Source organism: Pistacia vera, unplaced genomic scaffold, assembly GCF_008641045.1.
Source record: "Pistacia vera cultivar Batoury unplaced genomic scaffold, PisVer_v2 Contig491, whole genome shotgun sequence".
Classification (NCBI taxonomy): domain Eukaryota; kingdom Viridiplantae; phylum Streptophyta; class Magnoliopsida; order Sapindales; family Anacardiaceae; genus Pistacia; species Pistacia vera.
Genome location: NW_022196325.1, coordinates 548,691 through 566,439, shown reverse-complemented (window position 1 = coordinate 566,439; position 17,749 = coordinate 548,691). Strand labels below are relative to the sequence as shown.

Here is a 17,749-nt window from a genome sequence, read left to right as displayed (position 1 = left end):
ATTATTCTCGTTAAAACATCCCAAGTTGACCTCATTGTCATCATAGGGAAGTACGGTACGTATCGCTTACAACCTCCAATCCGTACTCTCTATAGTTATGCTCCGAAAATGTACAATCGAATAAACAAAATTCAGCAAAAAAATTAAACCAAATCAATATAAACAAAATACGCTCCGGAAGAACGCTAAGCGATGGGCAGATGATTCTGCCTCATACAAGAAGCGATTTCAGATCGCTAAGAGTAAAAGCAACGAATTGTAAGCGATCTTCTATATCGCTTAAGCGATCGACACTTACTCTTAAGCGATCTAAAATCGCTAAGCGATACAAAGGATCGCTTAAGAGATTATAGATCTGGGCAGACTGGTCTGCCTCGAAAGAGATCGCTTAAGCGATCTAAATCGCTTAAGCGACCAAGAGTAAAAGCGATTCATCACTTTTATCTTGGCGCTTAAGCGATTACAGATGCGCTTAAGAGTCTGTACCTTCGGATAGAATCAACATCTGCCAGATCTAAGATCGCTTAAGCGATCGTTTATATCGCTTAAGCGATTTATCGCTTTTACTCTTAAGCAATCCAAAATAGCTTAAGCAACCAAGAGTAAAAGCCATCAATCGCTTAAGCGATACAAAGGATCGCTTAAGCGATACAAAGGATCGCTTAAGAGATCTTAGGTCTCGGCAAGTACAAATACCTTTTCTTCGGTGGCCTCCTCCTCAGCGGCCTCCTTCTCCTCGTCTGAACTCTCGCCGGACTACTCTTCCTGGCCTGAATTCTGTCCAGCCTCCTTTTCCTCTTCAGAACCGTTTTGCTCATGTTCTCTCTCTTGTTGTGCTGCCGTCGTCTCCGCTGCTGGAACACCTTCACTGATCGGAGGATCCACCGAAACAGCCATTGAACTGCTTGCGCGGCCAGTCTCTACGATTCGAAGAGGCGTTGGGTTTTCGTCCTCATTGTGAATGTCAACCATAGTTTTAAGAAAGGAAAAAGCTTTAGGATTGAATTCGAGTGTGAAAATTTGTCGGAATGTGGACTGTTATTGCCGAAAATTGCACAAAATGCGTTTAGTGATTGAAGATATCGATTTTTGCCTTAATTGGTTTCGATTAAGCGATTTGAATGGGTGGGGCTCTTTTTCAAATTTCAAATTTTAAAAACTTTCATTAATTATGATTTTGTCCTTATATGTTTTAATATTTTCATTTTAACCCATTTTACATGTTTAATGGATCCTAATTGTGCCACATCAGCTTCTCTAAATTAAAAAATAATGAAAAACAGTTTCAAGACCATTTTCTTAAATCCAAATTTGGGATGGCCGGTCAGCTAAATTTTCTCCTATTGTACGCTTAAGACAGTTCGCAGGAAGGAAATGCAATAACAAAAACAACTTTATCAGCACCAAAAAATGCCACAACGTGAATCTTTGGTCCATTCCCTCTTAAGTTGAACATGTCTAAAGCAAACCAACTGCTCGAGGTTAAAACCCACAATGGGACCAATGGCGCATCTCATTACAGAAATAACAACTGCTGATAGATTGCAACAAATATTTCCCATTTACAATGGAAACAATTGCTTGTTATGTCCCCTGAATGTCGCATTTGTTGTTTCCATCTTCTATGAATTCCATAAAAAAGAAGAATTTCACTAAGCCTTGCAAGATTATTGTCAACCCACTTTCATTAGTCACCAAATAAATCATCATCGTCATTGTCATATGAACCAGAGTTATTTCCAGGTTTTCCACCTGATGCGCCAGTAGCCTTTCCTTGAGCATCTTTAGTTGGAGAAGCCGGAGTAGCAGCAGAACCAACTGTAGAATATGCCCATGACGACCCCACTTTGCTGGAAATTGAATCTCCATAAAGATCATCATATATCCCACTTTTTGGAACTGTTTTCACCTTATTCAACACTTCCTGTAGTTTATCAGTCACACCTTTGGGTGAAGCATTCTCTTCCTTCACATAATGTTTTTCCATACCTTTTGGTATCACTGTAGTTTGCACAAGAGACTCGTATTTTCCAACAAGACTTCCTTCTTTCATGCCAATGGGACCAGGTTCTGTTTCTACATCAGCACCATCTGAAATCCCAACTACTTCAACCAACTCTCCACCAGCATGATCTCTGAAGGACACACTTCTTTTCCTAATTCTTTTAGCAGCCCTCTCTGTCTGCTGGCTGTCAGTGTCACTTCCACCTAGAGAGCAGCCAGCCTCACCAGATACAGACAGTAGATCAGACTTAGTAAGGCCATAACGGTTCAGAAGAGTATTATAGACCACAATAGCTTCTTCATCAGATGGATCAGGAGGTGGTGGTAAATTGATCTCTGTGGGTGGTGGAGGACGAGGAAAAAGAGCATCAGCATTCTTTTTGAGGATGTAAGCTCTAGTTGATGCAGCGAATCTCAAAGACTGCCCCACTTCAAGCTCAACAGGTATGTCTTTGGTTAAACGCTCATTCGCAACAAAAGTACCATGTGCTGATCCCAAGTCAATTACATAAATGCTGTACAAGATACAAAAGCTTTTATATGACACACTGACAACAATAAATTTCTTTTAACTTCAGTATTGGCATAAAACGAAAATAACAGTCTTCAACTTCAACTTTAAACTCAGACAAATTCATTTTTGAAAGAGAGAGAAACAAGTTCATTACCATGTGCTTCATACTTCATCTTAACAGATACTCAGCTTTGTATTGATTAACCAACATTGAACTAAAGACACTAGCTCCATGGTAAAACATAATTTGTTATCATGCAAATGAGAATTCTGTTATAACCTTCTCATTATTTTTGTATTTGGTCAATAATGAAGAAAAATAGGAGCAACACACGTTCAATTATCACAAGTAAAATAAATCTGGAACTCCAGGGAAATTTTAACTGTAATTCCAAACAAATAGCATGTCACAGTTTATAAGAGAACCATATACAACAGCATTTAAAAATGTGTCAAGGAAGCTTAAGCAAAGTTCTAACCTGCCATTCTTGTGAGGAATGACTGCAGCATGCTGGCGAGAAACAGACTGATGATCAAGTACAAAATCGCAAGTTTGAAACTGCCTCCCAAATATGTGCCTCCGCCTATCTAAATTAATCCGATCAAGAACCTCACCATCCTTCAATACCTCAAGATAGTACACACCAGAACGAGGCTCAATGGCCCAGTCAGGTGGCTGCCAAGTCGACTGTCCCCCTCCAACCTGTGTCAGGTGCTGAGTTTTCCCAACAGAAAGCAGGGATTCCTGTTTAGCAGGTTTTTGAGGATCATGGTGTTGGTTCTGATACTGCGTTTGCTGTTGGTAAGTTTGAGAAGGTAAATATTGCACCGATGAATTACTAACTGCTTTAGAAGCATTTTTTGTTGCTGAATTTATACTGACTGAAAATGGTTCCAATGATTGAGCTTTTTTAAAGCGATCAAGACCTGCTCTTCCATACATTCTCTACTCCTAAATCACCAAAATAAACTACCCAATAATTAAAGAACAATCAATGATGAAAAAGCTACATTCTTACAAAGACCTCAGATCTTGACAGTCAATTATGCATCTGCTCCATCCTCAAGGTTATGCTACAATACCCTCCAAACAAAAACCCTAATTTCAACATACAAACATGGGTAAACACATTACACCAAAAAAGACAAATATTTTATTAAACAATGAATCTATATCATTGTAATGTTAAAATAAAAGCTAACTAATCAATCAGAAGAAACCTCCTCATCACCAACCCCCACCCCCCAAACAAAAAAAAAAAAAAAAAAAAAGGCGCTTATACGTAGAGAGCGGTCAAATACAACAACATTCAGTAATATTAAATTATCACCTGACATGGCACCAAAAATAAAGATAAGTTGCAAAAGCAAGGGTTTTAAACTATGATAGATTGATACGAGTAGAAGTAACTAAACAATTGAAAGTAGTTGAATCAAAAATCTCGTTTTAATGATAGAAAAGGGTACTTTATGTGGATTTTGTGTGAACCAAGAGACCTGCTTTGCTGCCCTTCCCTGATCATTGCTACTATTTGCCCATATACACATAGTTCCCATATTTCTGATTTTCTTTCTTTGTTTTTTAACTGAACAACTTTATGGTATAATATTCAAATTTCTAATTTCAATAGTGGGTTGGCGACTAAATCATTACAATTATCTAAAAGTTTATATCTTAAACAACTTTATTGAAAACTGTCAAATGAATATCCGATGATTCAAATAAAAAATTAATATGGATATATACATTATTTTGTTATTAAAAAAAAAAAAAAAAATTGAAGCAAAAAGAAGAAAACCTGTTGAAGGCTCGGATTGAAGTTTGGATCAGCGGTTTCTGGAAGTGAAATAAACAGCCGGAAAATTCGAGGAAGCCTTCAGCGGCTCAGCGACGTCGCGCATATGCGTTGCTTCAGAGTGGGTGTCCAGCACAGCTTCTATTCCGCACGATGTCGGCGAACGGAGACGGTGTTATCGATCGAAGTCGGCCTGGAGGTGAGAGGCGCTGTGTGCTGTTTGTGAGTGGAATTTAATCGACTTCAGATTTAGGAAAATTAGACTAGGATTTTTTATTTTATTTTAATTTTAAATAAAAGCCTGTCGTCGATCCGACCCGGAAAATACCCAGGTCTGGAAGATATACCGGGACCCGCGTTAAAAAGTCACCCGGACCGGATCTGGGTGAAGCCGAATTTTTGCCATTTTTATGAAAAGCGGGATTATATAGAGGCATAGTCGGTCAATATTTAGATAAGATGTAGTCTGTCCGAATGCATAGTGGGTCAATATTTAATGATCATCTAAAGCACTAGCGGTCCTTTGGCAAATATAGTTTGTTTAGTGGAGTCCAAAAGGGGATCTGTAATGGACATTTGTAATTTGATGACAAAATTATAAATTATAAATTATGAAAATATATATTGTATATATTAAAGGATATATGATTTATATCCAATTAAATTGGGTAACAGTAAAAAAAAAAAAAAAGCTTTTAATCGAACACAAATTACAGTTTATGCAAACATTCTATCTGTCTCTCCCTTTGTCTCGCCCATGGTCTGATGACTTACTTGATTTCTTAGTTATTGGAATTGTATCCAACTTCCTTCCAGAATTTCCTTCTCTTCTACTTTCTGTTTCAATTTCTTCAATATCTCTCCTCTCCACCTGCAACTTTCCATCTATTCTTTTCATCACTTTCTCGCTTGTTTCAGAGAATTTATCTTCTGGACCCAATTTTAACTTACTCATATAATGATCAATTTTTCCCTGGCCCTGAGGTGCCGTCTTATACTTATCATGCCCACTTCCCCTCGAACCGCCCTCCTGTTCATAGAAAAGGACTTGCACTACTGTTCTCAGTGGTAACCGCTCGTTTTTTACCGCGTGGGCTCTTATCTCTTGAGATAGTTTTTGGCAGTCTAGAATTCGACACAGCCTCTTCTTTTCTGCTTTGCTTAATCCAGGATGCTCCTGCAGTTAAAACTCTTTTGGTCAATATGAATTAAATTGATATTTGCATTCTGTAAAGCTAGAGTTTTTAATCCTTACCTTGAGATATATGTTAATGAACTTGTAAAGGTTATCATGCTCTTCCCTGGCACTTTCTGGCAATGCTTCAGCAAGAGATATTACTTTGAATACAGGCATGTTGACATCCCTTGCAACAACTTGAAGATAAGAGTCAATTAGTTCTGCAACCTTTCTAATAGATCTCAAACTCTCGCTGTTATCTGCAGATGCAGGGGATTGTCTTCTCCATACCACCATGTAACTTTCTAAGACAGCCATAACCAAGTCAATATCATAAAGATGCTGATCAGAGGATAAGTGTGAAGGAAATAGTAGGTCATTAATGGTTGCCTCCTCAAGTTTCTGACTAGCTCTCCTTCTCAGTTCTGTCTTTGTCACTGGAGAAACTCCTAGATAATTAGCAATGCTAAGGAGTCTAAGCAAAAACCCAACTGAAACTGATTCTCTGTCAGCTGGAATCATGCTCACAACTGTTTCAAGAATTCGGCGATTCTTTTCTAACGTTTCTTCTGTTTGAGAAGCTAAACTCTCTGGAGATATATTCTTTGTGGTGTCTGGTAGCCAACGACAGGCATAAACATGTAAAGCTTCACCAATAAGTTGTGTTGGCAGCATATATGTTGATCTAACAGCTGTGATTATACATCTGAAAAGGTCTATGTCTAGATCGGATATGTCTTCTGTCCACCAATCTTTTGGTGGAGACTGGTGGCGTTTCTGGGTGTACCCTGGTCTAGTATATGTGTATGACCATGAGACCTGTATGAAGAAATCATCAATTGTAAGCAAATATCAACATATTTCATAAACTAGGGTGAATTGAGATAAAAATTTCTTAACCTTTGCTGGGGGCGTGAGGATTTTCTCAAGAATTGAATCGATGCATCTTCTAATGATTCCAAGATTCTCTGACCACTCAGGTAACTTGATTGTGTTCTGTAGTGTGACAATGGAGTCCTTCCAGCCTTCGAGAATGCAGGAATTGAAGAAAGACTCAAGTTTTAGAACAAAATTTCCATACTCCACAGATTCAGTCATCCGAAGGAACTTAGCAGCGCAAAAAGCAGGTACAAAGTTATAGGCACTGAGGTTGATTGTTATTCCATAGCAAAACTTAGCACACAGTTCAAAAGCATCTTCACCTCCGGGAATATCGTGAAGCTCTATTGTAACAATGTTAGAATCATGAGCATCAGAGCAAAGGCGTTGTAAGAGGCCACACTTGGGAAGAAGTAGAAACTGCAGCTAAAAATAGCAAAATTAACAATGGTGATTGATAAAAATAATCATGTCATATCCATGGTCACAACCAATTGAAGATTATGTTCGCAACATCTGCTCTTTAATGTTCTCATACCTTATGAAGAAGAAAAGTAATGTTGTTAACTCGTATAATGAGGTCACTTGGTGCATCTGAAATCACGGTCCTGCAGTAATTTTCAATTACTTGATTAAACATATTTGTATGTCAAGTTGAGAAAAAGTAAAGTTTGTAACAGAGGATACCTGGTAGCCTCTTCTGTATAAAAGGTGTCTGGCTTTGTCCCTAACTTCATAAACTTCATTTTCGCTTCCTTCAATCAAAAATTGATTGCAAATTTTTGCTAGACACCAGGACATGCCCGCACCAGATACTATTTAGGACAAAAACAAAACAAGTGTTACCACAAAAATTTATCACAATATCCTCTTCACCCATAAACATACCTCATTTGGCGTTGTTGATAAATTAGAAGCTAATTCTGGGGTCATTTGGCGTGAGCTGATGGAAAAGAAAGAAATTGTTTTGCCAAGCTATCCACACTAGCCCTATATAGTGCTATTCTGTTATATTGTTCCATTATTCAGTTCTTCTCTTAATCTAATGACTTGTCAGGTTCACATATTGAAGTTCAGTTATTCGTTTATGGAGCTGCCGTCATGCAACTTAACAAAATTTTATCCCTTACAATTAATGAAGTTACTAATACTATTAAAATGCTCACTCTCTGTCTCCAACAGTTATGTTTTCCTGCTTTTTAGACCTTTGCTACTTTGGCATACAGGGATACAGCTTGGTATTTTCTAAGCCAAATTTGGCATACATTAGATGAAAAAGAAGAAACCTAAGCAAACCTGATGAAGATCCAGTTTGGAATGAGAGAAAACAGTTGCTTAAAGGACCATTTCTGTTGGTTACAACTAGCTAGCTTGGATCGATAAATGAAACCCCCCATCATCTTCAAAATCTTATGATCGACGTATAACTCCTCTTTGTGGATTTATAGCTCTCAAGTATTTTTCAGTTCCATTATATTTGAATACTATCACAACCCCATAATAAATTAAATTTGATAAATAAAAAAGGAAAGTATAAAAAAATATATTGTTGTTTTATTAATGAAGCATAATAGTACAGTAGATGGTGCTGGTAACTTACCTAGTGGTATGTGCTATCACAAGCAAACGTCGATGAAAAAGGACCACAATGCTAACATGGAATCACAGCCAACAGTTGCAGAAAAGCCCCCGCCGGTTTTTCTTCCAAACTGGAAAGGGAACACAAAACTTTTATTTAAAGGTAATTCAGCGGTAAGCTTTACCATGAACATGAAAAATCACAAAGTACATATCAGGCTTATGGCAAATAAATTAATTAATGGTTCTAAAACTTTAATAAAATATCAGATGCCGTTAATTAGGTATTACTATTCGTGTACTTATTCTAGCATTAACTCTCTGTTGAGAATTATTTTTTATTAAGCTATTGGAATTTTATAATAAAGTTGCCTTTTGAATTATTTAATCTTCAAAAAAAACGGCAGAATCTATATCTACTTAGCCGAAAAAATAAGCACCTTGAGGAGCTTTTGGTTGGGTTTAAGTGGGAAACATGGAACAAGCTGTTCAAGGCTTTTTCTTTCAATCCAATCAAAATATCCAACTATTTTTCGAAACTAATTACATGATCAAATAGCACAATCCTCCTTAAGACTGATTATGTAATACAAATTAATGTATGGTAATGGACGTTTAATCTAGGAGAAACAGATGAAAAAAACTATTGAACGAAAAAGCTTACCAAAATTATGCGCTTGATGTTACCTGATTTTTAAGCAAGCTGCTGCAACTTAAAGTGAGGGCTCAGATATGAGAAAGCTGCAGGTGCAGTAGCTCCGATCTAAATTTACTAACAAAAAAGCGAGTACTGAGATCAGAAAGAAAGATATAAATAAAATCAAGCAACAGAAAAGGGAAATGGATCTTATATAAAGAGTTTTAATGTTTCATGCATGAGAAGAGAGGGTTATGGCGGTGTATGTGTTAAACTGAAAGAGCTAGGCATTGGGAATTAGAAGAGAAAGAGGGAGAAAAAGTGGTTGGTTGGAATTAGTCAACATGGTAATGTATGAAAAGCAAGTTATGATCATAAAATGGTTTGAATAAAATGAATAGAAAGGGAGCATTATAATTCATATTTCTGGGCGTTGCACCCCACAGCTTGACATTGGTGCTCTATGATTGATTTCAGAAAAAAAGCATGCAAGTGGGGAAGAGTGAGATTATAAAGAAAGCACCTTCTAAAAGAAGATTAAATTGTAGGACCAGGTCAGAAAGATGAATTTGATCTCATCATATTAACCCCCACTATCAAGGTATATTCTTCTTCTTATTAGTCGTCGGTTGGCCTTCCCTGATTTGCATGTCGGCCACGTGTCTTGTCCTATACCGTTGGTTTAACTGTTTGTAAATGAGTCTGGAGGGATTTGTTGGTTGTTTTGGAGGCCAAACACAGACAAACCACTTCTTTCTCAGTCACTGTTAGTTGGCCAGCTTCAATTTCATGCGTATAGCTAGGTTTATTTCTCTGTACATTCCCACGTGTGTTCATATCATAATAAATAAGATATTGGTGTTCAGGTCCCATTGAATATCTCAAGATCACAAAGAGTAAGAGGGTGAGGTGAGGGGCCTTCCATTAATCCTGAATCTTCGTTTGAAGGGGATGTGTCAACTGTTAGTTAATACATATATATATGTACTTTACATTATCATCATGCATGCATGTATATATGTATATTCAATTTCTTGCACACTATATATGTTATTGGAAGAGAAGGGTAGTCATGATGATGGTGATGATGACATTAACATGATCATATCATAGTTATCATTATTGTTAATCACTTTTTAGTTTCTAATTGGATTTTGTTATCATTGTGTTATATCTAATTAATATTTGAAAATGAGGTTGACCATGTGCATGCCTCTTAATTAATTTGTTATAGTATTGTATGTATCCCCTACCAACCCATTCATTATTGTCCAGTGTTGATGATGTACTAGATTACTGATCATTATGTTAATTAAAAACTTAAGCAATAAGCATATATGGTGTACGTTATTTGTGTCTGTCTACTGTCTACTTTGCTCATTTTATACATAAATCTGTAATATCCTTTCTATATCAGAAATTAAACCAATAATTTTGCCCAACTAATTAATTAATCCAGCGCTCTTGCGCCAGTTTCTAATTGAAAGATGTACATAACCATTGATCTTTAATTTTGTCATAAAACACGTACATATATACCTTCACTAAACTCATGTCATATTCTAATTATTCCCACAACAGTATCGTTCTGCTAAACTCATGCCGCTCATCCAGTCTTGTGTCTTAGTTACTCATGTGTATCAGTGTATTATGTATAGAGAGAGAGAGAGAGTTTCCCATGCATATTGATATATATTCCAATATTCTTCATATAAGAATGATCTCCAAAAGCACATCTGTGAAAGTAATAAAGGCAATTTTCATATAAGAAACCTGCATATATATTTTAATTAATTAATTATAAGCGCACAACATTTCAGAGTAGCCATAATAGCATGAGTTAAATAGGCAAGGCATAGGCAGAGAGGCATAGCTCCAAAATGGCAGTAGTCAAATCTTTACTCTAGCTGCAGATGGAGATGAGGGCCTACTTGTATACCCAAAAGTCACTCTTTTTCTATATTTGAGCAGTCACTTTTAGTTGGTGCCACCGCATTGACAATGCCCTATATATGTCTCCATCTCTCTATCTCACATTTTGCTTTGCTTCTCTTTAACGTGTTGCTATTTGGATCCCAGGTCACGTCGTCTATGCATCTAAAAAGAAAATATTCTGCTGTCTACTTCATTTTTTTTCAAGCTATTATTCCTCCACATCTCTCAACCTTGCTTAGCTATTTCGCATGCGCCAATACCAGAAGATCCTCACTTCGCTCTCACGTTATACTCTTACACATCACCATTTATAACTACATAATGATAGCAACAGTGCATTATTAATAATGTATACCAACTCGTCTATAATCTAATGTTCTACAAAACTAATGAAACTTTACCACTACAAATGCAAATAAGAGAGAATGGAATTAGGTTATGGCAAATTTAGCAAATGAGAACGTTAGTTAGTTTATTAGTCTTTATTCTTTTAACTAGTAGATGTCTTTTGGATTTAGAATGATCTCATCAAGCCCAAAAGCAAATCTGTGACAGTAATATAGACAATGCACTCAATTAGATTTGAACAATTACAATTTGTATCAAGGTTGGCTTTCGAAATTCGGACAGAGTGTGTGATATGAGTATGACACGACTTCACGAAAACGCAAAACCCAAAGGATGGGAATTTGTCTCCCAATAGTGGGAATCGCTATTTACTAGTGTCAACAAATGCAACTCATCTTTCCTTCTTTTTTGTTTTTAATGATCGAGAGAAATTTATAAAAATTCAGAGCTCCACAACTTACGAATGTCAAAATTGCAGATTTGTACATAATACCTTGTTCAGATACAACTAAATGTCTTTTTGGAATCACACTTCACACAGTTGCACAAATAATGAAATTCTTTCACTATAATCTTTACCAAGTAATGTACATAAGAGTAACAAATTGATCATTTATGTCAGACTACTTGAAAAAATAAAGTTTCCAGCCATCCTAGTAACTATCAAGACTGTTACCCATTTGTACAAAGGGTTACGATCTGGAAATAATGAAAGCACTGCTAGATCTAAAACTGAAGATTCAACAGCATCTGTGTTAATCGATGCAAATGACTGCTAGATTTGGATTTGCATATCTGGATGATTGCCCCCACTAAGCGTGTCACTAAAAAAAAAAAAAAAATGGACAGACAATAGCAGTGATATGAATAGCGGTCGCTACAGAACTATCAGTTCTCTCCAATAACGTCCATAGTAATTGTATTTGCCGACTAATGCCATTGCACAATCTATCCACTATCTAGTTGTAAATTCCTTCTCAACCACACTGACAATCACCTTCAGGCGCTCGTCCAGATGTGAGACAATATTCTTTGTAATCCTTTTCAAATGCCTAGTACTTTTCAGCCATGCAATTCCAATGAATACCTGTATGAGGCATCCTTTTGGTCTTGAGGGTGAATCCTCAACTTGGTATCTAAGATGAAGCTGCACATTAGTAAGACAGTCAATTATGATACATATGGACAAAAAAATAATTTGAAAACAGTGGAGGAAAAGAAAATTACTAGAGTTACACAAATGAATAACATAAGCTCAAAAGTCGCACAGAAAAAAACAATTTGAAGTGTTACTCATACATTAAAATAGTCACCAAGTGGAACTCCATGAAGAGTCATAACCTCTTCAACAACCCAACCATTCCCATTGGACAAGGGAGATCTCTGCTGAGTACTTGTCACCTCTCCTCTATAACGTGATATACTCTTATCGAATCTATAATAAATTTGCCTCTCATATACATCAGGCTTCTCTGATTCCCATGGACTGCAAGAGTAGTTAAGACAACCAGCTTTCTCCATAACAATACGCTCCAATTCCCCCCCACCAAATAGCTCCATGAAGAAACTATTCTAAAATAATCAAGAAGACAGTTTCCATTGTCAGATACGAGCAAACACTTTAAAAAAAATATGTGAGAACAACCACAAAAAACAATGAAAATGAGTATACGCATGAGATTAACACTCTTAACATGCATAGATGCATGCACGTACATGCGCCTCCACAAATCAAGCACACAGAAAAAGAGAGCATCAGCTAAAGAGAAAGACAGAGAGATTGATTACAGGGAAAGGAAGAACTGCAGAATAAACCTCAGACATAGTTACATCCTCAACCCCCAAGAAGGTCCCACTCTCTTCAGTTTGGAGGCTTTTGGCTTCTTCTGATTCTTCTTCAATTATTTGCACTTTCTGTTCAAAAGTCAACGATCTAGCCTTCCACAGAGCCATGATTGTCCTATTTGACATGCATAAAATGTTTAAGTCATAGAGCATATTTTACCAATATTAGTTTTCATTTATCCTATATGACATCTGACAAAAGAATATTTTTTCTTCATTTGTGTACCTAGTCGCACAACTCTTTCCATGTAAGATTTATTCAGTAACACAGCCAATATTCAGCAACACAGCCAATTTTCATATTTCCAGGTGACTTAAAATTTCAGTAAATATTTAATAACAGTCAATGATAAAAAATAAATTAAGCAAGAGAATTGTAATGTTTACAGTGTATAACCTAAACCCTAGTTATTTGGTGGAAGCTGCCCCTTCACCAGAGAAAAAATGAATGAACTGCACAGATACTTCTGAGTTGTCACCTAATTAATATACCCATCAAAATTGCATAAGTTTTTCTTGAGTGGCTGCAAAATCAAACAGGGCCTAGATCTAGAATTGTGATAGGCAATAAAATGCTCATAAACGAACATATCCAGAATGTCTGATAAGGTAAATAGCAATAAAATTGTAAATCCATACCAAAAGCCAGTAAATTTTCCCAGAGAATTTTTTTTTTTTTTTTTTTCATATTTAAAGATTCTGGTATTGTTTTAGAAAGAAAATAAATTGGAAATGGTAAAATTGTAGAGTTGTCACTTACCGATTTGCCACATTGTAAGATACAAAAGACTGGAAGTGGAACTTCAGCCTGCCTTCTTCGTCTTGTGTCTTTGCACCATGCCTGGCATCCATACCTTTGCCTTGCCGGAGTGTCATAACAATAACTGGACTGCCCATAGATGACAAAGAAGGCGGTAAAATTTGAATGTCTTCTATGTCCTCCCAAAGGAAGAAGAATTTTGTCTTGCGCCCAAATAAATTTGCATGGAACCCAATTATTCTTGCAGACAGAAATAGGCGACCCTACACATAGAAAACAGCAAGTTCAAAGATAAGAACTGAAAAAACATGCATCATTTAAACTCATCAAAAGTATAACATAAAATACATAATTTTCTCAAAGTGCATTCTAAAAGGAATAAGATAATACTAAAAGTTCGTAAAGTCCTAAAAACTTCAACATCCTATAACCATGCCCACTGCACCTGTAGGAGCATTTTTCGCTTCAAGTGACACGTGAAATCATTGATAAGAAATTCCTCTGGCGGAAGCCCAAAGAGTTTCTGAAAAGCTGAATTTGTTTGAGGAGATCTCAGATTTATCTACAAGTGTTTCCATTATAAAAATTTAGCAAACATAAATATGAGGGAAGAAAACTATAATGTATATAGCAGATTGACAAATCAAAAACCCACAGCAAAACAGCTAGAATTACCTTCTTCCCCACCTCTTTCTCCATCTTACTCAAATATTCTTTAACAACATTGCTACCCTTGGTATTGTTCAGGAAAATTCTCAACTGCAACTTAGACTGACAAGCCTGTGCCAGCTTTCCTTGAAGAGGTACCCACACCTCAGCTAGATCCGATATATCAGATTTTACAAAATTGATTTCAGCATGTCCTAGAGATGTAGCTTCACTGAAAGGTCCATCAAAATCATAAACTTCCACATCTAGCACCGAAGGAGGTTCATCCATTGCATCAAATTCAAAAATTTCTGCAGGAGAAACAGAGTTTCATTATAAGAGATGAAACGAAAATTCAGATCATATAAAGACACAGTCAAATAGAATTTGATTTTAAAACATGAAACAATCACAAATTGGGAAACATGTTTTTTACTGATATAAAATGGTATAAGATTCACCATTCCAGAGGGGATCACATTGCTGAAACTTAATGGAGCTGGTTCTACATTTCCCATTACAAGTGAACACCACATATGGATCACAGAACCCACTTGAATCGACAGCTGCTAAATTATTTCCCTTAATCAAGGCAACAGTCAACAACCACCCGTCACCTTGTGCTTTGACTCCGTGATCAGTGCCTATTATACACAATGGATATCAGATTCTATAGCAAAAGAAAGAATGAAATTGACAAATGCAGGCTTATGACAAAAGAAGTTATGGAAGTGTAAAAGCAGCAGCAAATGCAAATAATGCCATCCCCCACTATTTCAAAAGACAACATTTTCGCCAAAAGAAGCATAAGCATCAAAATAATTGATTGACAGGACAGCATTAGCTATTTGTTAAAAGTTGGGATTATGAAATAGCTATCACAACTAGTTGACTCAACTAACATCATAGAGTGCATGTTTCATAATAGTTTTCAAGGTCATCCAACTAGCTCTCATCTAAAGTTAAGAGTACAGTGGTTCACTTGAAAGGGTTGTGCTAGTTGAATGAAAGGAGCAATTATAAGATAAGAACATTACTCTTTTGGTTTCTCGCCTGCATGAAGCGTGAAAACAACTTTAGCACTCTTTCACCTTGAAGAACCAGTACACCACATACAATCAATTCACCAATAGAATCTGGTAAATCAAGCCCAACAAACTCAAGCCCCTGAATTGTGCTGCCTGTGGCAAGCCAGATGTGGATAAGCACGTAAAATCCCATAAAAATCGAGGAAACTACAGTAAAGTTTGCAAAATAGTGCACAGCTAGCTTCCAGTCTGACTGGGACTCTGTTTGTAATGAAGCCAAAATCTGTTCCTTATTTAACCCCATATCCTTTGAATCAACTGGCTTAACAGTCTGAGATAAGAAAGTTGCATACTGCTCATAACTTTCCTTTAGACCACTTCGGGCTCCATTTTCTATCATACTTTTCATCATGGTGTTCTGCACGAAATTTGCGCGCCAGGATATCACCAAATGTGAAGACTGCTCTCCTGATGACAACTCTGGCCCAGGTGTGATGCAGTAAAGCAATTCAATTCTAAAGGTGCTCCCATACATAAGATCTGGAGTGTTCACACTTGCTAAAACAGCAAAAACTTTCCCATCAGCTTTTAGGTATTTTTGCTCCTCAATGCCTTTTGTGGCCTTAATTAATTTACTTGCGGCCTTAATATAAGTTACAACTCTTTTCAAGCTCTCGCTACCATTCTCAAATTTCCAAGGCCCCAGTTGCAGTTCTGTATTCCCCTGTACGTCTGCCACTGCTCTGACAAAGCTTGAGTCAGGCGAAAAAAGTAGACTATTTAGATCTTGGGGTGCAATTACATAAATTTGGTCTACAAGGAGTCCCCCTGGTAAATTGCTAGGAACTTCAGAACCTTGATCTCTGGACTCCATTGTTTTCATTGCTTCTTCAAATGAAACAGAAAAGGACTGATCCTCACACTTGTCATCTAAAACCTCAGGTTTGGCAGTTTCAGGTACCTCCAACAAGTCAACACCTCTACTTGACGCTGAATCTGGATTCTTATTGAACATTTGAGCAATTCGACCAGCTAAAGTTTTCTGTGCACAGGATTTCTCTTCCTTACTATATGTGATATCTTCTACTCTCGATGGAGAGGGTGCACTTGATGGGCCATTGAAAGATCTAGAAGGAGATTCAATTTGTATGTCTGGATGTTTCCTCACATGTGATCCATAATCAGTTATACCATTCAAGTCCATACCTGAACTGCTATGCGAAAAGGATATACTCAAAAGAATTTCGCCTGCCAAGGAAGACAAAAAATTAGTAATCAGTATAGTATATACTTCTTGAACCATACTGGTTATAATAATTAATAAGAGATGCAAGTTGAATTCTTGACTCCAACTATACAGGCGATTCTCAATTTGGAACAATAACCAAAATGGATATTATCTAAGCTATTTTGAATTATTAATATCAAAGCAAGGGCACCTCATCCTAGGAAAACCTTTGGATAGGGTGCCAAGAAATATCACTGCCACCCTGTTTAAATTCCAAAACACAAAGAAAAATGAATCCATGATAACTTCATACACACCACAAAATGCCAACTGCATAATCAAAAAAAGAACCGACCAACTACAAAGAAAACTTAAGTGTTTAATTACCCAATAAGCAATAAATGGAACTCACCACAGTCCTTGTTCTTGGCCTTCTTATTCTTGGGTTGAAGAGGGTACCAAGCAGTGCCAAGAGACTTATCAACCGCATCAAAAACCCGCGAAACTGGCACCTTGAGAAACCCAACAAAATCATCGTTGAAGTACTTATCTTCATCCAAAACATTAATTACAAGTTCTTCATTTAAATCTTCAACTTTGAAACGGAACTCCTCTTCCCAATTTGGGTTTAAGCTCTTCTTCACCACTTTTGTTCTAAACCTTTGCTTTCCCAACTGTAATCTCACATAAGGATCACTAAACCCATTAAGATCCATGGCGGGTATGTTTCTTGCTTCTTTTACTCTCACCAAAAGTTTCATTTTTTGAATTTCACTAGAAACCTACTTGCGTTCAAGCGAAAAATAACAAAATGATCAATAAAACTCTTCTTTTATTTGAATGTCTTACATAATTACGACATAACAGATATGATTATAAAAGGATTTTGTATGATTACAATAAAACAATAGCTATGAAAAATCTCAATATATCTACCAAAGAATAACAAGATCCCAGATCTACCAAGAAAATGAAAATGGAATTTATGGATAAATGTGTGTTTAAACTTTCAATAGAGTAAGGGGAGGTGACAGAAAGAAATTTGAAAACGAGCAGGAAAAAAACGAGAGATGAAGAAATGTGAATCCAGAGAGATCATGGCATAAATAATTGGATGGTTTGAACGCCATGATAAAAGTAAAATCCAAATTAAACGAACGAATGAGAGAGAGAGAGAGACAGGAGGGAATTTGATACTAGAAAGCAAGACAACTTTTCTGAACCGCGTTCCACGTTTGACTTATTGACTTTTTATTTTATCACTTATGGTTCTTGACTTTTTTTTTTTTTTTTCTTTTTATATTATCAAATCTAATTATGGTAAGTCTACGAAAATATCAGTACGTCCCCAGCCCAATACATTTTATTAAAT

General features: G+C 36.6%; 3 protein-coding genes across 7 annotated transcripts; all 3 read right to left on the bottom strand.

Annotated features, from left to right (window-relative positions):
- Positions 1-1,367: 1,367 nt before the first annotated feature.
- On the bottom strand, positions 1,368-4,459 carry LOC116105029 (protein phosphatase 1 regulatory inhibitor subunit PPP1R8 homolog). Of its 2 annotated transcripts, none has more exons than XM_031391453.1 (3): positions 4,318-4,459; positions 2,998-3,617; positions 1,368-2,519 (listed from the first exon to the last, which is right to left on the bottom strand). In XM_031391453.1, the coding sequence occupies exons 2-3, from the start codon at positions 3,459-3,461 to the stop codon at positions 1,688-1,690; spliced, it is 1,296 nt and encodes a 431-aa protein (XP_031247313.1). In that variant the 5' UTR covers positions 3,462-3,617; positions 4,318-4,459; the 3' UTR covers positions 1,368-1,687. The 2 variants fall into 2 exon arrangements, with proteins under 2 accessions (XP_031247313.1, XP_031247314.1); XM_031391454.1 differs by having other exon boundaries at positions 2,998-3,470.
- Positions 4,460-4,998: 539 nt separating this feature from the next.
- Positions 4,999-7,122, bottom strand: LOC116105062 (BTB/POZ domain-containing protein At5g47800). The gene is made up of 5 exons (XM_031391483.1): positions 7,058-7,122; positions 6,909-6,978; positions 6,392-6,790; positions 5,570-6,310; positions 4,999-5,491 (listed from the first exon to the last, which is right to left on the bottom strand). The coding sequence occupies exons 1-5, from the start codon at positions 7,114-7,116 to the stop codon at positions 5,045-5,047; spliced, it is 1,716 nt and encodes a 571-aa protein (XP_031247343.1). The 5' UTR covers positions 7,117-7,122; the 3' UTR covers positions 4,999-5,044.
- Positions 7,123-11,409: 4,287 nt separating this feature from the next.
- Positions 11,410-17,548, bottom strand: LOC116105014 (C2 and GRAM domain-containing protein At1g03370). 4 transcript variants are annotated; one of them, XM_031391433.1, is made up of 9 exons: positions 16,790-17,545; positions 15,159-16,397; positions 14,583-14,765; positions 14,149-14,432; positions 13,919-14,035; positions 13,474-13,736; positions 12,657-12,828; positions 12,168-12,440; positions 11,410-12,015 (listed from the first exon to the last, which is right to left on the bottom strand). In XM_031391433.1, exons 1-9 carry the CDS (start codon positions 17,136-17,138, stop codon positions 11,824-11,826), a joined length of 3,072 nt encoding a protein of 1,023 aa, XP_031247293.1. In that variant the 5' UTR covers positions 17,139-17,545; the 3' UTR covers positions 11,410-11,823. The 4 variants fall into 4 exon arrangements, 3 of the variants coding, with proteins under 3 accessions (XP_031247293.1, XP_031247294.1, XP_031247295.1); XM_031391434.1 differs by having other exon boundaries at positions 12,684-12,828; XM_031391435.1 differs by lacking the exon at positions 14,583-14,765.
- Between the last annotated feature and the right edge of the window lie 201 nt (positions 17,549-17,749).